The 23,768-nt window shown below is 37.7% G+C and overlaps 2 protein-coding genes across 8 annotated transcripts in view; one reads left to right on the forward strand and one right to left on the reverse strand.

The window, feature by feature from the left end:
• Positions 1-8,636, forward strand: part of phf21b (PHD finger protein 21B) — a 95,897-nt gene extending 87,261 nt beyond the window's left edge. For 3 of the 4 annotated variants that reach the window (XM_074624903.1, XM_074624901.1, XM_074624904.1), the window contains 5 exons: positions 1,327-1,349; positions 1,834-1,992; positions 2,402-2,468; positions 2,598-2,701; positions 3,502-8,636. In XM_074624903.1, coding sequence (XP_074481004.1) covers positions 1,327-1,349; positions 1,834-1,992; positions 2,402-2,468; positions 2,598-2,701; positions 3,502-3,801 — 653 coding nt within the window. In that variant the 3' untranslated portion in view covers positions 3,802-8,636. The remainder of the gene's footprint in view (positions 1-1,326; positions 1,350-1,833; positions 1,993-2,401; positions 2,469-2,597; positions 2,702-3,501) is intronic. The other variant, XM_074624902.1, reaches the window with a different exon arrangement.
• A 4,074-nt stretch (positions 8,637-12,710) lies between these two features.
• LOC141761534 (rho GTPase-activating protein 8-like) lies at positions 12,711-22,331 on the reverse strand. 4 transcript variants are annotated; one of them, XM_074624906.1, is made up of 13 exons: positions 22,166-22,325; positions 21,253-21,318; positions 19,122-19,265; positions 18,952-19,039; positions 18,726-18,857; positions 18,195-18,281; positions 18,008-18,106; positions 17,067-17,177; positions 16,903-16,976; positions 15,611-15,688; positions 15,058-15,186; positions 14,772-14,875; positions 12,711-13,674 (listed from the first exon to the last, which is right to left on the reverse strand). In XM_074624906.1, the coding sequence occupies exons 2-13, from the start codon at positions 21,290-21,292 to the stop codon at positions 13,477-13,479; spliced, it is 1,284 nt and encodes a 427-aa protein (XP_074481007.1). In that variant the 5' UTR covers positions 21,293-21,318; positions 22,166-22,325; the 3' UTR covers positions 12,711-13,476. The 4 variants fall into 4 exon arrangements, 3 of the variants coding, with proteins under 3 accessions (XP_074481007.1, XP_074481009.1, XP_074481008.1); XM_074624908.1 differs by lacking the exon at positions 22,166-22,325 and adding an exon at positions 22,023-22,045; XM_074624907.1 differs by lacking the exon at positions 22,166-22,325 and adding an exon at positions 21,852-21,983.
• Between the last annotated feature and the right edge of the window lie 1,437 nt (positions 22,332-23,768).

Genomic DNA, 23,768 nt, shown 5'->3' on the forward strand with positions numbered 1-23,768 from the left:
ACAAACACCTAAACATGATGATCACATCAAACAAACATGATGATCACACCAAACAAACATGATGATCACACCAAACAAACATGATGATCACACCAAACAAACATGATGATCACACCAAACAAACATGATGATCACATCAAACAAACATGATGATCACACCAAACAAACACCTAAACATGATGATCACACCAAACATAAACACCTAAACATGATGATCACACCAAACAAACACCTAAACATGATGATCACACCAAACATAAACACCTAAACATGATGATCACACCAAACATAAACACCTAAACATGATGATCACACCAAACAAACACCTAAACATGATGATCACACCAAACATAAACACCTAAACATGATGATCACACCAAACATAAACACCTAAACATGATGATCACACTAAACTAACGAAGCACAAACTGAAACGTGGCTCTCAGAGCAGCGTGATGATGTTTAACACATTTAAACCTTTCAGCGTGATTTCAGTAGTTTTATAAGACTGAATACATTTTAATATCTTTGTTTAGGTTGTTAAATAGAAAAATGTTTAGAATCAAATCACCAGTATTTCCTTATTAATAAATCCGATTACAAAGTATAATATCACGAGGTCATTCAGTGCAGGTATGATACACAACAAGCGGCGGTATCTGTGGTGTGATGACTTTGAACAACCTTGAAAAAAAAAAATATATATATTTTTCTGAGTTTTTTTCTTGTAAATGTGTGACTTTAATCTGGTAAATTCAGATTTTTTCTCTGAATATTACCATCCTCCCTCGGCGGCGTAATTTATTTAATTCTACCTACAGTGGCTCTGATACGCCGTCCTAAATGATATGAAGCTGAGCTCACAGATTACTCATTAGTTTGATTACTGTTCTGTAGAAGAAGAAGAACTTAAGTTACTGAAAACTTGTTTTATTTAACCAGGAGACTAGAAATCTCTTGATCAACAAACAACAAAGGATTAATAAGAATAATAGAAAAAAAACCATAAATACATATTTGATTATAAAATCATCAATAACATAGCTCTCTTATTTGACAACTTCATATTTCTAATAAAAGTTTTTCTACGTGTATATCATCATAAACATATAAATACAACTATTCACTTCAAACTAATGTTTTGGAAAAGATGTTGGTCAGTGTATGTTTGACCGGCGTTGGACAGAGCCAGGCTAGCAGTTTCCCTCCGCTTCCAGTCTTTATGCTAAGCTAAGCTAAGCTAACCCCGTCCCGCTGCATGGCTTCTCCTCTCACCTGCGTGTCTCTGCTGCCACTAACATCTGCTTTGCTTCATTTACATGCAAGACTCGGAGGATTTCTGCTGGAAGGTAGGTCACATGACTGGTGATGTCACGCCTCTCTTACCTGTCTGTGTTTGCATGTAGAAATCATTAACATTAATAGAAAGGAGATACACCTGTTTGTTTTTCTTGTGAAACACCAGACAGTTCAATATTAACGTTAATTACAAAAAGACGCTGCTTATGCTTATTTGACTTTTTCAAAAGTGTAATTTGTGTAATTTGATAAATCTTGTTAGAAACAGTGACTTTTCTTTTGTTTAAATCAAAAGCTGAGTTAGAAGTTGTCATTTCACTGCTGCTCTTCACCTCATTTTATGTTCCTGTCATGAAGTTATTTATTTATTTACTGAACATTGAGCTATTTTTATTTCCTTAATTTAGCTAGAAGTAAAACTTAATGTTTTTAATGTTAATAATTGATTTTAGTCTGATTTGTTTGTAAGTGTATTTTCCCCGTTAACCCCGGTGACCCTGTGCTGATGTATAAAGTGTGTTTGTGTTGCATCAGGAGGACTTGGAGCATGACGAGCACTGTGCCGTCTGTAAGGAGGACGGAGAGCTGCAGCCCTGCCACAACTGCCCCAGAGCCTTCCACCCAAACTGCCTCCACCCGCCACTCAAAACCCCCCCCAGAGGACCCTGGTACTGCCCCAAGTGTCAGAAGAAGGTAGGGACTGGTACACTGAACTAAACGTTACCATAGTTACAGACATGGTGGCGTTTACCCGCTAGATTCAAAGGACTACAGACTGAGAGAGGATGAGGAGGAAGGAAGAGGAGTGAGAGGAGAAAGAGGAGTGAGAGGAGGAAGGAGGAGGAGTGAGAGGAGGGAGGTGAGAAAGAGGGGTGAGAAGAAGTGAGAGGGAGGAAGAGTGAGAGGAGGGAGGTGTGAAGGAGGGGTGTTAAGGAGGAGAAGTGAGAGGAGGAAGGAGAGAGGAGGGACTTGAAACATCTGAACAACACTGTAAAAGATGGTGTTTTTGTTTTTATATTTCCTGTTTTAATGAATCAATTAACTACCTCATTGTATCTCACCTGACCTCACCTGACCTCATCTAACCTTATATGACCTTCAGGTCCTGAACAAAGAAAACATGTCGTGGCCACAGAACTTTGTTCAGTCCTACGTTACACACAAAACAGGTAAGAACACCTGGATTCATCTATGAGAGAGTGTTGTTGTGTAGTTCATACCTGTACTGATGAGGTGTGTGTGTGTTGTTGTGTAGTTCATACCTGTACTGATGAGGTGTGTGTTGTTGTGTTGTGTAGTGAGGCAGGAGGAGAAGCGGCGGCTGTTGAGACGAAACACCGAGCTGAAGAAGGAGTGCGCTCACCTGGAGGAACAAGACGAGAAGCTCAACGATACGCTCAAAGTAAAAACATCACAGCCGTCTCCATCACTCTGTTCTAAAGGGTTAATACCTGACCTAGTTAGCTAGCTAGCTTGTCCAGAGACTGACAAGCTAGCTAGCCCTCCTCCCGGTGCAGTAGTCTCCTGGCGGCGAGAAGTGAGGCGGAGGGACCGTGACCCGGCACTTTCCGCTGTTGGGCTCATTTCCTGTAGCATGGTGGAATTAGCATGGTAGCTAGCTAAGTAGCCAGCCGTCCGACCAGCGGGCTGGTGGCCAACGGCAGCGCTGTAAAGACAAATTGAGGGCGTATAAATCTTTAGATGCCTATAGTTAACTATCCTTCAGTAAAGTCAGTCAAAAACAGAGTCGGACAACATCAATGAAACGTTTCAGAGACGGAGAGAAAGGGTTGCTAATAGTTTAGCCTTATGCTAACAGCCAACGGCGAATCACAGTTTGTCATCTCAAATGTTGTGATATCTGGATTCTGGCACCCAACAACACAGCAACATGACATTTTAGATGTGTAACTTTAGCCCACTGCTAGTGTTAGCTCACTGCTAGTGTTAGACCACTGCTAGCGTTAGCCTCCAGTGTTTCTAGGTTTTATCCTACTCGTCGTTATCTGCAGAAACACACTGATGAAAGTTTGACCTTTGTGGACATCTCAGAAATGCTGGTAGATTTTCTACCCGTCGTCGCCATCATTCACGTTGTAGAAACTTCATCTTCACATCCTGCGAAAACAAAAGTGTAAATGAATATTATAATATTACCCAGCTGACAGGAAGTTGACGGTGTTACTTCCTGTGTGTCCGCAGCAGTGTATGGACCTGAGAGAGCGGCTGCTGGGGCAGCAGAGAGACACTCAGGCTTCGCTCGAACGCCTCAAAGCTCTCATCAGGTTGATCCAACGCGACCAGCTCATCCAGGTCACCATGACGACCACCGCCACCATCGCCGCCGCCTCCCTGCTCTCCCAGTCCTGGATCAAACCCACCAGCACCGTTGCCGTCGCCGCCGCCGCCGCCGCCGCCGTCGTCGCCGCCACCCCGGGCCCCTCGGCCATACCCCTGCAGCAGAAGAGCCACGCCCACATCCAGGACGACACCACCAACTAGCTCCGCCTCCTCCAAGGGCAGTGATGATTTCTTTCTTTCCGATTAATATCTAACCATCTTTTTCTCCGAGGAGCTGAAAAAAAGCCACAAAAAAACTGAGAAAAAAGAGCCTCTTCACTCGATTCAAGTATTTTTTAAAACCCAACACCTACAGTGCTTACGAGATTTCTTTTTTTATGTTATTTTCTATTTATTAATGTTCTTGGCCTTAATGTATTTATTACAAAAAGTTAGATTACAGTGCTGCTGCCGCAGGAACACGACGGGAGTTTCTGTGCGCGGTCCAAAAGATATTTCCCTTTTTTTAAACACAGGTATAATAATTGTTCTGCGTATAGTGAGAGAGAACAGTAGAGGTAGTGGTAGTTCAAGAAAACAAAGGACGGACTGTACATTGATATATCTGAGTAGATGTTTGTTCTCATTCTCCTATGAACAATGTTTTTGCCATAATAATTCAGGAAAATGTTTTCATCGTGTATGTGAACGCATACGAGCCTTCAAACAAAAAGAGAGAATAACGTTTTTTCAGTATTAAGAGTTAAAGTCAAAGAAAAAAGTATTTAAGATAAAAACTACAGAAATTAGCATTTCTAGTGGAGATTTTAGTATTTTCATGCTGATGCCTGTTGATAAATGTAAGTTTGGAGTATTCAAGGGGATCACTGTACATATGTTGTATTATTATTATTATCATCATCGCAGGTTTTTTTGTTTTTTACTCAAGTCACACATCCGAAACAGGAGAGTCTCTGTTCATTTAACTCTTCGTTTTCTGTCCGACCGCAACACAAACAAGAATATGACACTTTTTTTTTGTTTTTAGGGAGTTTCAAAAACGTATGACGGCGTATTAAGACCATCGTAGGTCAAAGAAAAAATAATTAAAATAAATGACGAAGCCGGGGGACGGGGTTAATATTCAGAGAAAACATTTCAGAGATCGTAGTCGTAAATTTACCAGAAACAAGTTGAATATTCTGAGATTATAAAGTCATAAATTTGTGAGAATTTTTTTTTTAAAAATTGTCACGTAACCACATCGATTCACTTTGTAATGGTCGAAAATTATGAGTTTTTTCTCTGAATATTTCCGGCTCCATAATATTTTTATTTTTTTTACCTACAATGGCCGTAATACGCCGTCAGTTTTCTCTGTAATGCATCAAAATATAAAAAAAATTTAAGAACCAGGAAAGCTTCTAAAAAGTTCCTGAAGATGATGATCATTTAGTTCTTCAAAAGTCTTGTCGTTTACTTCACGATATATGACAAAGAAAAGCAGGAAAATCAGAGACTATTGGAATCGTTTCACTATTTCTGCTGTAAAAGTGTCTGAAACGATTAATCCATTATTAAAATAGTTGTTTTTCTGTTGATGGATTTATTGTTTCAGCTCTTGTTTGAATAGAATAAATAAATGATAAATAATCCTGGTTGTGTTGCCGTCACAGAAAACAAAGAGTGGAATAGTAAACGGGACTAAAGTTTGTTCACAGCTGCACTGGAACACGTCGCCGTCGATGTGTGATGCATCCATTCAGTCCCTTCTCCCCTTTAAACCAGTATAGAAAATATGCCAAAAACTTTTTTCTTTGTTTTTGTACTGGGATCATCCATCAATAATGTCTATAGTGCTTTTCTTTCTCTCCCTGCCTATTTTATATTTTTCGCGTTGGAGCTTTTTTTACTCTCGTGTTTTATGAACGTTTTAACGGTGACGACGAGCCTGTTAATCTGACAGATGAACACTGCCTCAAGTACAAATAATCGTTTCAAATCCAGGGTTTTCGTCTTTGTTGCGTCATTTTATAGACACCAGTCAATCAGAAAATGGGACAACTATCCGTCAAACTACAACGACTGTCGGTGGACGCGGAGGACGACGACGGCTCGCCGTCCCGTCCCCCTCGCTCCGTCTTGTCTCGCTAGTCTTCCTGCTGGTCCAGAAAGGTTCAGTTTAAGTGTTCAAAACATAGATTTAGTCCATTTTTTAATGATTTATTTATCATACTGTACTCACCACACAGTCGAGGTGCAGCTCTCTGCGACCTGTTAATGCACAAACATGAACAAAAGAATTCAGAGAGAAAGAAATGCCTTTTATCAAAAGATAAAAAAAAGAGGGAATTTGTTAAGTTCTAACTGAGAAGAGGTGGTTTTTATTTGAGTTTTAAATCATATCCAGCTCACCTGAGTTTGGTCTCGGAAGTATCCAAGATACCGAAAAGGTCCCGACTGTTGGAGAAGCATCATCTGAACGGCACAAAAAAATCTACTAAATATAGCGGTGCATCGGTGGCTTCAGTGGCAGCGAACAAAAGACAAGCAATATGGCATCACAACAGTTCCACAGCATGATTTACCCCCCCCCCCCCCCCCCAAAATATGAATATTAAAAAAGAAATGCTAAAGACCTCAGTACAACAAGTCTTTGTAGGTGTGTGTACATTCTCCTCCGAAGAATTTGTCATTTTCAATCAGCTGTTAAAACTTAAGAGAAAAATCCAGTTTTAATTTCTCAAAAATAATAAATAAATAAATGAGGGTTTAAACTAGGGCTTTCAATCGATTAAAATATATAATCGCAAATTAATCACACATTTTGTATCTGTTTAAAATGAACCTTAAAAGGGAGATTGGCCAAATATTTAATTTAATAATTGTTTAATACTCTTATCAACATGGGAGTGGACAAATATACTGCTTTATGCAAATGTAAGTATATATAATTATTATTGGAAATCAATTAATAACACAAAACAATGACAAATAATGTCCAGAAACCCTCACAGGTACTGCATTTAGCCCTTTGAAAAGTTTGTCCTCGCCAAAATGTAGCGTAAGTTTGGAGCGTTATTTAACCTCCTTCACAACAAGCTAGTATGACATGGTTGGCACCGACGGAATCTTTAGGTTTTTCTATTTTCCTATGATACCAGTCTCTTTAAAACTGAGCCGCTACAACCTAAAAATCACAAATTGCGTTAATGCGTTAAAGAAATAGTGGCATTAAAACGAATCTGTGGTAACTTTGACAGCCCTAGTTTAAACTAACGACCATGTGATTAGCGATTAATCGTTTTGTCAAAAAAAAAAGTAGCAGAACTTAAAAAAATTTAAAACAAGTGATGACAAAAGATTTCCCAAAGCCCGAGGTAATATCTTCAAATTGTTAAAAAAAAAATGTCTGTTTACTATAATGTATAATATTCACATTTTTGAAGCTGGAAACAGAAAATGTTATTCAGAAAATACTTTTAGATGCAAAGATACACAGACCTAAAAGTTTTCTAAAACTATTATTTGTGTGACTGTAATCTCATGAATACTGTGTTTTCATACAGCGAGAAGGGTTTTGGTTTGCTCTGTAGACGTCTGAATGATGTAAACTGAAAAATGTTCTCGCAGTAAAAAAACACAGTACAAGAAGTATTCTGTTCCCGCTGTCACTCAACACTCTGAGCCAAATGCACGTTATGTTTTTAATATATATATAGAATGCGCTTTATCAGAACACGGAGCCTGGTAGGTGTCTGGAGACGGATGTTTTGTTAAAATGTCCCCTCAAATTATTCATTTCTTTACCATAGATTTCGTTCCGTCAATAAAGTAATTTTCAGAGCTTCTTGCGGCTGCCTCGCCTGAAATGAAGAGCCCATCTGCTTATACCATAAAACATTTACTACGTTTTTTATGAAATAAAACTATTAACCATTAGGGGAAGAAGAGCAGAATTTGGCTGACAAACCTTCAATTAACATTTTCCTGAAGTCACAAAATAAAAATGTTCAGTTATCTCCATTTGATTTAACTTTTGGGTTTTGCTTGGAGGTGACTTTACTAGGGTATTTCCATTTTAAGCTACTTTATACTGCATACTTCTACTTTAGTACAATTCAGAAAGAAATACTGTTCTTTGAAACCTATAACAAATTGTTAAAAATTAGCTCAACTACAATATTAGTATTCGACCTACACATCAGTGCATTTGCAATAACATCAAAGAATATAAATAATAATATAACTTTGCCCTCAGGGGCCACGTCATTTACTTTTAGTTGTGTAATATTTTAAATTCAGGACTTTTACTGATGAGTATTTGTACACTGTAGTTGCTATGAAGTGAGGGATCTGAATATTGTTGTTCAACAGTTTCATTTTGTTATACGTTGATAAATTTAATATTTTGGTGATTAGACAAACATCACTCCGTTGAAACTGCTGAAACCGCCACCCCAGATCCCGACGCAATCTTGTATCATGATCACATTTAGTATAACATTTGCTGCGTCAAAAATTACATTTTATGTCATTGAAGTGTTTACATTTTGTATGATATTAGCGGAGGTGGTTTATATTTCAGGCGAGGCAGGCTGCCTCATCTTTAAAACATTGCGGAGAAAAAAACAAAAACCCTCTGACAGTTTTAGTTTACAACATAATAACTTTTAACAATTCAACAAATTTTATCCAGTTGATAAAAACTTAGAGTATCAAGATTTAGGAACTCTTAAAACAATTCAAATGAGCACACAACTTACCTTCTATTCAGCGGACACTTTCCAGGCTCTGTATCTGAAAGATAAACTGCAGATATGCATTAACATTGTACCTAACTTGCCTTTATAAATGAATAAAATCATGATCAGAGTGGAGAAGTAAAGTCTCTCAGAGGGGTTTTACCAGAATGTACCATGTGATGCATATCGAGTCCTCACCTGAGAGCTGTGACGAGGTGGGAATAAAAACACAAAAACAAGATGGAAACCATATCAGCGCTCCGTTGCCGCGGCGATACTCCACCCTTCAAAACCCTTAAAAAAAAAAAAGAACATCCACCATCCCCGAACCTCCTCATCCGTTTCTAGAAATCTTCTCCGGGAGAAACTGTGCAGTGCTTAAACAGATCTATTTTAATACACGACACAACATTTGAACAAATGAGAAAAAAAAAAACGTAGAACATTTTTATATTCTTTTATCAAGGAGCAAAAAAAAAGAAAAGAAAACAGAACATTGGATTTTCTATTGTTTGCCAGTTCTGCATTCTGACTTCTAGCTTGCAACGTTCGATGTATTATTTTGCCACGAGGAGGCGACGACGACGACACGTTTAGATGGAAATGAAAATGTCTGTTGGCTGTTGAAGTAGAAGTTTTTTCTTTGTCATTACTAAGGGGACTGTCCAGTGGATAGTGTGTATAGGAAAGTGTTTGTCTTAAATATGCCAATGTAGTTTTTTCTTCTTTATGATGCATTAAAAAGTTGATTGATGGAAGTTGGTAAATGATTAAAGAGTAGTCTCACTTTTTTGTACCAAGTTCTTACGAAAAATCGAATCATTAATAAACAAAATTCAAGAACAAAAAAAGTTTGATTCAAGTGTCTGTTTTCAATAGTCATCGTACAGTAGAGTGCAAATAATAAGAATACAGAATTATCACGATATGGACAAACTCCTTCTCTGGTACCGATGTATTCTTTAGGTTCTCTAGTTTCATATGATATCAGTATCTTCACTTTAGCTTTAAAACTGAGCCGCTACAACCTGAAAAATCACCAGTTGCGATAATGCGCTATAGAAATTGGTGGCGTTAAAATTAATTTGCGTTAACGCGTTATTATCGTGTTAACTTTGACAGCTCTAATTTAAATGTTGCTGGATCCTGATTGGAGCATAGAAGTACGTGACATCACCTTTTGTCCGGCAACTTTAAACCAGTTAAAAGAGCTTAAAGAAAAAATTAAATAAAGAAATATCCAATGTGACTTAACTATATTTATGGCAGAAAATTGTGTTGTTGTTGTTGTTCCATCCATCCATCCATCCATCTTCAACCGCTTATCCGGGGTCGGGTCGCGGGGGCAACAGCTCCAGCAGGGGACCCCAAACTTCCCTTTCCCGGGCCACATTAACCAGCTCTGACTGGGGGATCCCGAGGCGTTCCCAGGCCAGAGTAGAGATATAATCTCTCCACCTAGTCCTGGGTCTTCCCCGTGGTCTCCTCCCAGCTGGTCGTGCCTGGAACACCTCCCAAGGGAGGCGCCCAGGAGGCATCCGTGCTAGATGCCCGAACCACCTCAACTGGCTCCTTTCGACGCAAAGGAGCAAGGACTCTACTCCGAGTCCCTCACGGATGACTGAGCTTCTTACCCTATCTCTAAGGGAGACGCCAGCCACCCTCCTGAGGAAACCCATTTCGGCCGCTTGCACCCGCGACCTCGTTCTTTCAGTCATGACCCAACCCTCATGACCATAGGTGAGAGTAGGAACGAAGATTGACCGGTAGATCGAGAGCTTTGCCTTCCGGCTCAGCTCTCTTTTCGTCACAACGGTGCGGTAAAGCGAATGCAATACCGCCCCTGCTGCTCCGATTCTCCGACCAATCTCACGTTCCATCGTCCCCTCACTCGCGAACAAGACCCCGAGATACTTAAACTCCTTCACTTGGGGTAAGGACTCATTCCCTACCCGGAGTAGGCAATCCATCGGTTTCCTGCTGAGAACCATGGCCTCAGATTTAGAGGTGCTGATTCTCATCCCGACTGCGTCACACTCGGCTGCGAACCGATCCAGTGAGTGCTGGAGGTCGCAGACCGATGATGCCAACAGGACCACATCATCTGCAAAAAGCAGCGATGAGATCCTCAGCACACCGATCTGCAAACCCTCCTCCACCCGACTACGCCTCGATATCCTGTCCATGAATATCACGAACAGGATTGGTGACAAAGCGCAGCCCTGGCGGAGGCCAACCCCCACCGGAAACGAGTCCGACTTACTGCCGAGGATCCGAACACAGCTCTCGCTTTGGGCGTACAGGGATTGGATGGCCCTGAGAAGTGCCCCCCTCACCCCATACTCCCGCAGCACCCCCCACAGTATCTCCCGGGGGACCCGGTCATATGCCTTCTCCAAGTCCACAAAACACATGTAGACTGGATGGGCATACTCCCAGGCCCCCTCCAGGATCCTTGCGAGAGTGAAGAGCTGGTCCGTTGTTCCACGGCCAGGACGGAATCCGCATTGTTCCTCTTCGATCTGATTTGTTGTTGTTGTTGTTGGACCAAATTGCTCAAAATACAGATTGAGAAAATAAATTTGCAGGGCCTTTGAAATCTGTGAACCATACAAAACACCACCAACAATACAACCAGAGTGATGAATTTATAACTTATCTCCCCTAATAGCCGTTAAGTAACAATAAAAGATATGTTTGGGTCTCCTTTATATATTTAGTTCAAGATTAGTTTTTTAAACTTTTGACTTTTTACCTCAGCCAAGGCCAAAGGAGGCCTAGGAAGGACGTTGTTTTCACCGGCGTTGGTTTGTTGGTGTTTTTGTTTGTCCGTTTGCAGGATTACTCCAAAAGTCTGCGAGGGATTTGAATGAAATTTTGAAACTGTTGATTCTGCATATTTTTCTCATCAAACACGGTGACATTACAGTTGACTTCGACCAAAGCACACTTGGTGACTGTTGCAAAGAGTGACGACGACGCTTTAGGCGAGTTTTATTTTGTTTCTGTCCACTTCCAATGAAGTGATTTTATGCTGCTCCGCTACGTACAGCTGATCTCAACATAAACACAAATACACCTGGATGATGGCGCAAGCTGAACCGAGAGGGGGTGGGGGGGAAGGTCTGCGCTCTCCAAGTGCAATTCTAGTTTCGGACAATTTTTCAGACTTTTCTCCCGCCTTTTTTCTGACTTTTTTTCATACTATACTATGACTTTTTTTTTTTTTTACGTTTTTGACATACTATACTATGACAACTTTTTTTTACATACAATATGAGGAATTTTTTCGACATACTATACTATGACTATTTTTAAAATATTATACAATTACTTTTTTTTAACTTTCTTGACATAATATACCAAGACTTCTTCTTTTTTTTACAATATTAGGAATTTTTCAACATACTATACTATTTTTTTTTTACTTTTTTCGACATACTATACTTTGACTTTTATTTCTTGAAATAGTCTACACACTATACTACGACTTATTTTTTCTTAATTTTCGACATACTATACTATGACTTTTATTTCATGAAATTTTCGACATACTATTCCATGACTTTTTTCATAACAGTTTCGACATACAATACTATGATTTATTTCATAAAATTTTCGACATACTATGACTTTTTTTCATAAAATTCGCGGCATACAACACTGACTTTTTTTTAATGAAATTTTCAACATTGTATGACTTTTTTTTCATAGTCTTTGGACATACTATACTAGGACTTTCTTTTCATGAAATATTCGACCTACTATACTATGACTTTTATTTCATGATATATTCGACACTCTATACTTTGACTTTCTTTTCATGAAATATTCAACGTACTATACTATGACTTTTTTTCATAAAGTTCTCGGCATACTTTACTATGACTTTTTTATGTCATGAAATATTTGACATACTATACTATGACCTTTTTTTATTTCATGAAATATTCGACATACTATAATGACTATTTTTTCATAACATTTTCGAAATACTACACTATGACTTTTTTCCGTGAAAATTTTGGACACACTATACTATGATTTTTTTTTTCATGAACATTTGACATACTATACTATGACTTTTTTTATTTCATGAAATATTCAACATACCAAGACTTTCTTTTCATGAAATATTCGACATACTACACTGACTTTTATTTCGTGGCATTTTCAACATACCATACTATGACTTTTTTATTTCATGAAATTTAAGACACTATACTGTGACTTTTTTTTAACGAAAATCTTTCGACATACAATACTATGATTTTTTTTTTAGAGAATATACCGCGGACCCCTTCATGCATGTCCCTTGAAATAATTTGACATTTTTTACACTTCCATATTCTTAGTTATGTGAAAGGACAACACAAGAGAAATGCATTAGAAAGATATTAGATATGTATTCAAAAATATGTGCACCATCTCAACACAGAATACTGTATAAAAGTAATGCAACTGACATCAATTCAATCAGCTGCAAGTAACAGTGTACCATAACAAAACAACAAAGGCAAATCAAGGGAAAAGGGATAATATGAACAGCATTTCAGAACACACACATATCAAGAGAAGTGTTCACTCTTAGTGCATACATGGGTTAATAATAAAATAAAAGATATAATTCACTAGATGAGAACGTGATCTATGAGCTACTTCAGATTTACAAATCAAAATATTATTCATTGAACTATGATGCCTCACGGACCCCATTATGAGAGTGACTGGTCTATAGTGTATGTCCATGTATGCATCACACATATATGCTTATAGAAATACGGTCATATACCGTATGCCCTAATAAATGTCGGGAGGGTATGAAGGTATGAAAAAATAGATACCGCCAAAGCCTAACCGTGTGCAGTCTGTCCTGATGGTGGCGCTAAGGGAAAACTTGATGTCCAAAATAGTGAATATTCATCCTCTGGAGAGCAGGAATGTGACCCATCAGTTTTTTAGATTTGAATATTCGTCCAGATGGCGGCGTGAGAGGAAACGTCAGAGATCAATATCCACGGCTAATTTCACGGCAATCTGACTGGCAGTTGTCGAGATATTTTACTTTGAAAGTGTTGGCTCAGTAAAATAAAAAATAAAAAACGTAAAAAACAAACATCTGGAGCCAGGTGTGTCGTGTAGATCTGCAGGTTCAGGGTGTTACCTGTGCAGGTGGGCAGCGGGAGCCGAACACGGTGTGGCAATGTTCGATGAGGATGTCGGTGAAGATGTTGATGGGCGTCAGCGCGGTCAGAGAGATGGAACCGTGGCGAGGCCAGACCAGGTTCACCCCGAACACACAGGCCAGGTTGGACGAACTCATCTTGTTGACGAGGCTCTCCCGAGACACCTGAAGGCGACCGACAGACGGTTCAATGAGTTCATGAGCAATAAACATGTCGACAAAGAATACAGTTCAAACACAGTGATGTACAGAACAAGGAAGGAAACAACTGACAACTTAAACAAAGTGAGAAATACTTAAAGACAACTCTGTGTTTTTCAGTATTAAAATGAGGAAATAAATTACCTTTATTTAAACGTTTAATGTTGTATGTCTTATTGAAACATCTTTATTTCACTCCATTGTTTTTATTGTATTTTAAAGTGCATTTGCAACCTTTAATATGTTTATTTAAATGTTTTGATTGTGTTTCTTCAATATTTTTGATGCATTTCATGTATAAAAGCTGCTACACAGATGAAGTTTATTATTATTATTAATATCATTATAAGCAGTTCTATATTCTGTCAGTTCTGGAACATGAACAGTTTTATTAGAAGTGAAGGATGGACTGGAATCATTTTTAGATCTTTTTTTTTTTTTCATATTCAACAGAAGAACTGTCTCTTCTAGTTTATTATTTAAGTTTTATTACTGTGTTTCGTATCTCCATCTCTGAGTGCTCTTATGTAATCATGCATAGACATAATACCGATTGTTATTGATGATACGCAGCTTTATGTCTCGATAAAGTCTGGTACCACCGATGAATCCTTTATTATGTTCTCACTGAAATGAATTGGATATCCAAATATTTCCTGCAGAAATAATACATATTATATTAATAACCCCTTCTGGCCATTCAGCACAGCATTAAGACCCAAGATCAGGTCGTTCCTCTCGTCTGCAGATCTAGAAAAAGGTCATTCCTCTCGACTATTGAGACGCATTTTAGCCACCAGACTCCATTGAAGACAACAGTAATTGAACCGCTGCCTCGATCCGTTACTTTGTTTGTGTTATTGTGAGACTTCAGTGAATCAAATATCTTCTGGCGTTTGTTGTAATAGTTTAAATTATTTTATATTTCTGTTCTGGATTTTGTTTACTCAGCTAAATGTATAGCATAGGTCTATTTTTTTATTTATTTATTCTGCACTATAAACACAACCAATGAGGTTTTATGAAATATAATCATATTAATATTTATATATCAGACTTACCATGTGGAGGAAACTCAGCAGGTACTTTGCTATGATGAAATGATGTTCAGGAAGACTTTCCATCATCTGTTTACACCGGGTTACCCTCAGACTGCTCTCCACATCTGGAAACATCAGGAAACATGATGAGTTCAGACATCAACAGACTTCTTCTTCTTCTGTCCTGATTGATGATGTCACCAACGATTATTAATGTGTTTGTGAACGATTAATCTGCTCTTCCTCTTCCTCCTCCTCCTCCTCCTCCTCTACTCACCGAGGAGGTCCTGGACCTGGTCTTACTCACCGAGGAGGTCCTGGACCTGGCTGTACAGTCTGAAGGTGAGCAGCGGTTCCGGCAGCTCTCTGAGAAACGTCTTCAGGATCACAGCGGGAACGTGGACGTCTCCGAACTCGTCAAAGTTCACCGGTTTACCTGAAGACGTCACAATAATACAAATAAACTTTATTAACACGCCGTCTGGACATCATGTTAGACAGATATTTAATTTATACATCACATAGTGTCAAAGAGCTGAGCTCAGTTTCAAATATAAAATCTACTTTTCAGCTAGTCATGATGAACTTGTCAGTTTATTTCCCGTGTTTGTACAGTATTTGTAATATGTTTTATTAATGTCACGTATCTATACACCCACGTCTTAATAATAGATGAGTAAAAGTAGAACTGGTCCAGGACCAGTAGATATTCAACTTGGATCTCCTGTCTGAAGTCTGATAGTGTGGACTGAAACGGTGTGATGGTATCTGAGCTGCAGCACACACACATATTGATCTGCACTTCCTGGTACGGAGAGATAAAAAGGCCCCTGCCGCTCAGGGAGGGAGACCCCACTCACCAAGGTTATAGAGCTTCTGAACGTCCTTGATGAGCTGAACTCGAGCCGAACGCCTGAAGATCCCCTCGGTCCGCAGACCTGAACCACACACAATAACACCAGCAATAAAAACACCATTTTACATGTTTTATTAATTATTTAGTCCAGAAATCTCTGAGAAATGTTTTCAGAGTTCAAGACAACGTCTTCAAATATCTTCTGACTTTCCATGATCTGTATTTAACACATTTGTTGTGTCTTCTGTATTTTCTTGGAGAATTTTTGGGTGAATTTACATTCTGTGATTCAATATGAAGAAATAAAGCTAGTTTTTTAGACTTTTACATGACTACTTTAAAGCCAACTAAATATTAATCAGATACAACTAATGATTAATTATCATCGATTGATCCACTTATAATCTTCTTGGTTAATTGTTTAGTTTATAAAGTAAAAAACTGGAAAGAAACGTCCATCACAGTTTCTCAGAGTCAAAGGTGACAGTTTTAAACTTCTCGTTTTGTCTGACCAACGTTTCAAAAACCCAAAATATTCACTTTAATTTGATATAAAACAGAGAAAAGCAGAAACTCCTCTCAGTCACGTCTGACTAAATCTGACCAGATGTGTAACTTTACCTCAGAGTCGGGCTGCACGATTACGGCCACAACGATAATCACCATTATTTCAGTCAATATTGAGATCACGATTATTTACCATGATTATTCATAGATTTTTAGGGACAAAATGTTGTTATCGCAATTTCACATTTAAATAAACAGAGTGCTGCTTTCACTTCCATGTTGTGCTTCGTTAAAGCCATCAAAGACTCTTAATGTTATTGTTTTACTTTATTATTCTCATCTATAGTGGTTATTTGCAGAAAAACACACAATTCAAATGATTAGGAAATAAATGACTTAAAAAAATATTGGCATTAGTAGTTCTAATTATACATTATAATCTGTTTAGAGCTACTGTTAGGAAGTTTAACAGGCCAGAATTCTCTCTCTATTATCGATTTTATATTGCTGTGAAAACATCTCCCTCAAACTACTGGATTTATTCAAGTTTCTCGCCAAAAACTACATTTTACAAGATTACCTTTGAATGCCTCATGATAGGGCTATAATTTACCATCGCCTTATATTCATTTTTACTGAGCTTGAACGCATCATAATGTAACTCAGTGGAACCTCCGCTAACGGAAACCAAAATCGTGATCGTGATTAATATTGGATTAATTGTGCAGCCCTACGTCAGAGTTGGACTCCCGTTACCAAAGTGTATCTCATGATGAGGGGAACACTCACCTTTCTCCTTCAGGTAGCTCACAGTCTGAGACATCACAGGTGGGATCATCACCTCCCTGTTCTTCTCTCTGATGCTGTAAAACAAACAGGATTCAGCGTCACAACAACAGGCTGTATGAATCATGTATTAAGAGTTTGGTGTGTCAGTAAAAACAGACACTCACTACTGCAGGCTGACTCCAAACTGCTGCGTGGGCAGCGGGGGTCGAGGTGGGGGGGTCTTCACTGAGGGAGGGGGTCCTCCTTTCTGAGCAGCTCGCAACTTTTCATCATGTCTGAGAGAGACGACACGAAAACAACATTCATCACGCGTGACACTGAAGAGTAGTAACCTCCACTCCGATTGGCTGAAAACATGTGCCGATGTCCTCATCAGTGTTATGATTAAATGCTGCGTTCATGTGGTGTTGGAATAATCTGAAAAATTAGATAGCAACTGGGAAAATTCACGTCAAGTCGGAACAACAACTCGCAAAGATTTCAGTACACGATTTGCAGAGCTGACGTCATTTTACGCAGAAACATGGCGGACAAAAGTAAATGTTGGGTTGATGGTAACAAACTTTTTATCAATTCACGTATTGCATATCATGTTTGACTATGACTTGCCCACAAACTGCATGTGATTATCATGAAGTGGCCATTTCCTTAAAGGGGAGACTCGTGGGTACCCATAGAACCCATTTACATTCACTGATCTGGAGGTCAGAGGTCAAGGGACCCCTTTAAAAATGGGTGTTAAAAAATGAGCGTTATTTAACCTCCTTCCTGACAAGCTAGTATGACATGGTTGGTACCGATGGATTCATTAGGTAGTATATATATAGTTTCATATGATACCAGTATCTTCACTCTAGCTTTAAAACTGAGCCCGCTAAAACCTAGAAATCACAAGTTGTGTTAATGCGTTAAAGAAATTTACTTTGGACTTTGAGTTTCAAATCAGGATCACAATGTTTTAATTTGTTAAAAGTTTAGTTTACAAACAGATTTTAAGAGTATCAGTATAAGTTGTCATAATGGATTTTCATGATAACTGTGAACCACAATATCTCAATATGATAATATATAAAGAGATGATGAGATGGTAAACAGAGATCAGTACCTGAGCACATCAGGAGGGATGATGAGCTGCTCGTAGTTCAGGTGTTCTCGGAGTTCAGTCAGGTAGTTCACGTACGTCAGCTTCTTCCCAAACTTGTGACTGAAGAAGAAACGTGAACAAACTTTTAATGTGACGGCTGAAGCTCCAGTTTGACCTCCAGCAGGTGAATCCGACGTGTTTTTTTTACCTGATCAGAGGTTTGAAAATGTTCCAGACGATTCTGATGAAGTTTGTCGGATGAACGACGTACAGAGTTTTCATGTTCTTCTTGTACCTGTAAACGTGCGGACGCTCATCAGATAGAAATTCAGAAATATGTTTGAGAACTTTTATGCCAATAATGACGCATCATACAAGAACATTTTATGGAAAACCGCAATATTCATAGAATTCTTTCTACATTAATGTTTAGTTGATAAGTATCTGTGTCATAATAAATAAATATAAATATATAAATATAAATATATAAATAAATAAATATATATGTATTTATGTATAAATAAATATAAGTAAATAAATATATATATATATATATAAATAAATATATATACGTAAATATATATAAATAAATAAATATAAATATATAAATAAATGAGCTAAACGGTGAAATTGTTAAATTTACTTTTTTTTTTAAATACTGATTGTAAAATCTGTAATAAAAAAATGCTAAATTTGCCACATAATGCAGAAAACTACCACAAAAGCTGAGGCGACGTACTTCCTGTCGAACTCGCCGTAAGCTTCTCGTAACCACTTCAGAGACGGCTTGTTGCTGCTCCTCAGACCGTAATGGAAGTAAACCAGTATGTAGTCCATCTCCACATACTGGTCCAGTGTGAACTTCAGGTACCTGCAGAGAGAAAATAAAGCGATCATGTTACTGACTGCAGGTCTTTCTATCAGGATGTGTCTGCTGTATGAAGGAGGATTCACTCTGGACGTACTCCAGCAGGCGGCGGTGGTTCAGCTGGTGTGATGGAGGCAAACAGCAGCTGCTGAAGATGATCAACTTCCTGCCGTACTTGTCGTCACCTGCAGAGGAAACAGACGAGTTTTAGATATTCCTGTGACGATGATTGGATTATTATTTAATAACATTTTGTTGCCTACTGACCGGAAACCTGGATGATGCCGTGTCGAGCCACGTCATAATACGGGTGAGAAGGATCAGGACTGGATCTGCTGCCGGGAGGAAATGATGGGTTGTCCGTGACATCCCTCTGATCCTCCTCATCCTCCTCTTCCTCCTTCTGAAGCTCTGTCACAATTAAAGAAAGAAATCCACATTAGAAATGACATTTCAGCAACATTTCGTAGTGAAACTTGATGCAATGGCTTCGTTTATTATGGTGGACGGAACCTGCCAAAATAAAAAAATAAATGAATAAATAAATAAATGAATAAATAAATGACTCAATAATTCAATAATAATGTCATTAAATGTAGCAAAAATAATATTAAAAAAATCTAGCCATTATTTAATTGACAAAATTGAGATAAATGTATATATCTGTTTTAATTTGTATAATGAGGCAGAAATGCATAAAGAAATGTGTAAAGAAAAGAATACAGAAATAAATAAGTTTGGGAAAATAAATAAGGGGTGAAATGCAAAGGGAAAATCATGCACTAATAACTAAATAAATGCATATAGACATACATTTAAAAATAAATATAAAATAAATAATAAATAAATAAATGCGAAAATAATAAAATAATTAAAAACATAAAACATAATATAAATAAATACATAAATAAATAGAAGGGAAAATGAGACAAATGCGTAGAGAAATGTAAAAAGAAATGTGTAAAGAAAAGAATACACAAATAAATAAGTAAGGGGTGAAATGCAAAGGACAAATCATGCAGAAATAAATAAAGAAATAAATGTATAAATACATTTAAAAATAAATATAAAATAAATAGCACAAACATAAATAAATACAAAACAAATAAATGCAAAAACAATTAAATACATTTAAAAAAAAAAATACATAAATAAATAAAAGGGAAAATTAAACAGAAGGGAATTAATACAAAAATAAATAAATTAAAAAAGTAAATTAAAACAGAAATATCAATTTATGTCAAATTTGATCATTTAATTTATTTTTAATATTATTTTTTGCTAAATATAATGACAGATTTATTTAATATCAAGTCAGTGATTTATTTATTAATTTCTTTTTGATTTTGGCAGGTTCTGCTCTCCATAGTTTATCACATGCTGGTCAGGACGTTTTAGACCCAAAAATGAAGAATAAGTGTCTTATTAGACTAATGTCTCATATGTACAGTATACAGGAGAGCCCAGTCTAAAATATATTTATACAAACATTATGACTGTGAAGGAAAAGACAGCAGCTCAATCACACATTCCCGCTCTACTCCACCTACCATTTTGTAAATTATTCTCTTATCTAACCGTTCCTGTAAATACAGATTAGCCTCGGCCTCGCTGGAAAACAAGCTGCCATCCTGATGTGTTTTCTGCTCTGAATGTTTATTCTGCAGCGCCGAGGGAAGTTTGTTATAAACACATTGATAACAGACAGGAAATGATCTGCTCACAGTGACCTGACAAAAGGCCAGATTTAGTTCACAGAGGCAGGAAGAAAAGTGATAGAGGAGAAACTAGGAGAAACTATAAACTGAAATACTGTGAAACAACAGAATGGATCATCTGAATCCCTCACGAATCAAATCTATTTCATGTATAAAACAGAACGTCATGTTGCTTCTCTTCAAGGTGAAGCTTCAAATACAACATAACAAGTAAGAAAGTCCCCATTTTTAGACAGGTTAAACTGCACATAATGTCATAAAGATACAATCAGCGGTTTCCTCCATTCAATTGCCAGTTACAACACTTACTTACCACAGCCAGTGGTGTACTGGCCTTCTGGGACAAATCCCAGTGGGCCGTCAAAAAAATCCATAAAGTTTTTACTGGCCGTGGCTGTAAAACGGTGGATAAATAGTTTAACAGGAAGTTGCATGCTCTGCCCAGAGAGTGATATTGAAACCTAATTTTATATACTTGGTGATTTCTTTGATGATTCAAATCTGGCTGGGGTTGGATAACACATTTTTCTGTGGGGTGACAAACTCAGAACACACACGCACACACACACACACACACACACACACACATATATATATATATATTCTTTTTGTTTTGCTTTACCCAGACTTTAAATAAAGAAAACATAATTAATTTATAATTTGGAGTGTATTTAACTCACCTATTTCTGCCAGCTGCTCCAGGTCTGCAGTTGAGGTCATTTCTGATGGATGATGGACGTCTGTTCCTGAAGAGAGAAGAGAGGAGAAACAGAAATAAATCACGATTACTGACATTCAGGGGGAAGAAATGAGTTAAGAGAAGTTCGCTTCAAATATCCAGACATGAACCAGACATTTACATACTATACATTTACTAAAGTATTACTAGGTAGTAGTACTGTAGGCCACACCACTGCTTCAGTTTAGGATATTTAACCAGTGGTGGAAGAAGTATTCAGCTCCTTTACTGCAGTGAAAGTACTAATACCACACTGTGAAAACACGACAACTCCAAGTAAACGTCCTGCATTCAACACCTTACTGAAGTAGGAACTATTATCAGCTAAATGTAGTAACACTACTAATCTGTAAAGTAACTAAAGCTGGAGCATAACATGGAAATACTCAGGTAAGTAAATGTAACTTTACTTAGTTACTTTCCACCACTGGGATGGGCCATTCTGCATCAGGAGTAACGGTATGTAAAGTACTTCAAGTATATGTTGATGCTAATAGTTTAAGTAACACTTTGAATGCAGGTAAAGACACCAATAGTTACCTGACCGGACTGGAAATAGACTATAAAGTCGATATAACGCGTCACAGTAGAGTTTAACATCAGCTAGCTAACACACAGCCTGCAGCAAAGACACACCTAGTTACCTGTTAGCAGCTAACATGCTAACTGCTAACAGGCAACTAGAAGCCTTAATTAGCATCTTAGCAACACCTGCTCTGATTCATTAACCTGCGGGTTAATCAGCGACACACGACACAGTTAAATATCTTCTTTTAGTCTACACACGCTATATAGTATGTTAGAGAAGGTTCCTGAGGTTCATGTGGAGCAGCATGAGGCGGTCAAACACTCACCTGTACCGGGAGAAGAGCGAAACTTTAATCCATCAACAGGTAGAAAGTTGATCCAAACTTCCTCAAACAGTCGGCTGGCACAGAACCACTGCGCATGCGCAGTTCAAACCTCCCAGTGGCATGTTTATTTTATCAAACGCTCAAATAAACAGTAGAAGAAGAAGGAGGAGGAGGAGAAGGAGAAGGAAAGGGGGAGAAGAAGAAGAAGAAGGAGGAGGAAGAGAAGGAGAAGAAGGAGAAGGAGGAGAAGGAGGAGAAAAAGGAGAAGAAGGAGGAGGAGAAGGAGGAGAAGGAGGAGAAAAAGGAGAAGAAGAAGAAGGAGGAGAAAAAGGAGAAGAAGAAGAAGGAGGAGGAGAAGGAGGAGAAGAAGAAGAAGAAGAAGAAGGAGAAGGAGAAGAAGGAAAGGGAGGAGAAGGAGGAGAATGAGAAGGAGAAGGAGGAGAAGGAGAAGGAGAAAAAGGAGAAGAAGAAGAAGAAGGAGGAGAAGGAGGAGAAGGAGAAGGAGAAGGAGGAGAAGGAGAAGGAGAAAAAGGAGAAGAAGAAGAAGAAGGAGGAGAAGGAGAAGGAAAGGGGGAGAAGAAGAAGGAGAAGGAGGAGAAGAAGAAGAAGAAGGAGGAGAAGGAGAAGGAAAGGGGGAGAAGAAGAACAAGGAAAAGAAGGAGAAGAAGAAGAAGAAGGAGAAGAAGGAGGAGGAGAAGAAGAAGAAGAAGAAGAAGGAGAAGAAGAAGAAGAAGAAGGAGAAGGAGAAGGGAAGGAGGAGAAGAAGAAGAAGTGATACCACACTGTACAAATACTCTTTTACAAGTTTTTACAAGTAAAAGTCCTGCATTCAAAATCTTACAAAGTACAAAATATTATCATCAAAATATACTTCTTAAAGTACCAAAAGTAAAAGTATACAGAATAATATATATTATTTATAATGACTATTTATGATTATATTTTATACTGATAATCTGCAACGTAACTAAATTAATAATTCAGAATAATTCAGAATTAACAAATAAGGGAAGAAAATGGTACAATATTTCTCTCCGAAATGTAAGTAGTTATGTTTTATGTACATAAGTATATTGTGTACTTTTACTGAAGTAAAATTTTGAATGTAGGACTTTTACTTGTAAACAAAATATTTTGACTGTTTGATTGTATTCTAATTATTGATCATTAATGTGTTCATCACTTTAATGTAGCAGCTGTTAAAGGTGGAGCTCATTTTAATTAAGTTACTTTAAAAGTCACCAGAATGCACGACACAAGTCTCTGAAACTCAAATTGTTCTGGGGGATAGTATCGTCTGTAAATTACGGCAAAAATACAATAAAAAACTCTGTAGTGGATTAGAAGTATACAGTAAGATAAAATGGAAATAATCAATTAAATGACAAAGACATTAAGAACAGTACTTGAGTAAATGTACTTAGGTGCATCCCACCATTGCAGATAAACAATTTATATTTGAAATATTATCATATTATCAGACAAATACAATATACAATCCTCTTTTCTCTGCTTCCTTAAAGGTCCCATATTATAAAAAAAGTGAGATTTTCATGCTTTTTTTTATTATAAAGCAGGCTTATGTCCTATATAAATACTGCGA

This window comes from Sebastes fasciatus, chromosome 23, assembly GCF_043250625.1.
Source record: "Sebastes fasciatus isolate fSebFas1 chromosome 23, fSebFas1.pri, whole genome shotgun sequence".
Classification (NCBI taxonomy): Eukaryota; Metazoa; Chordata; class Actinopteri; order Perciformes; family Sebastidae; genus Sebastes; species Sebastes fasciatus.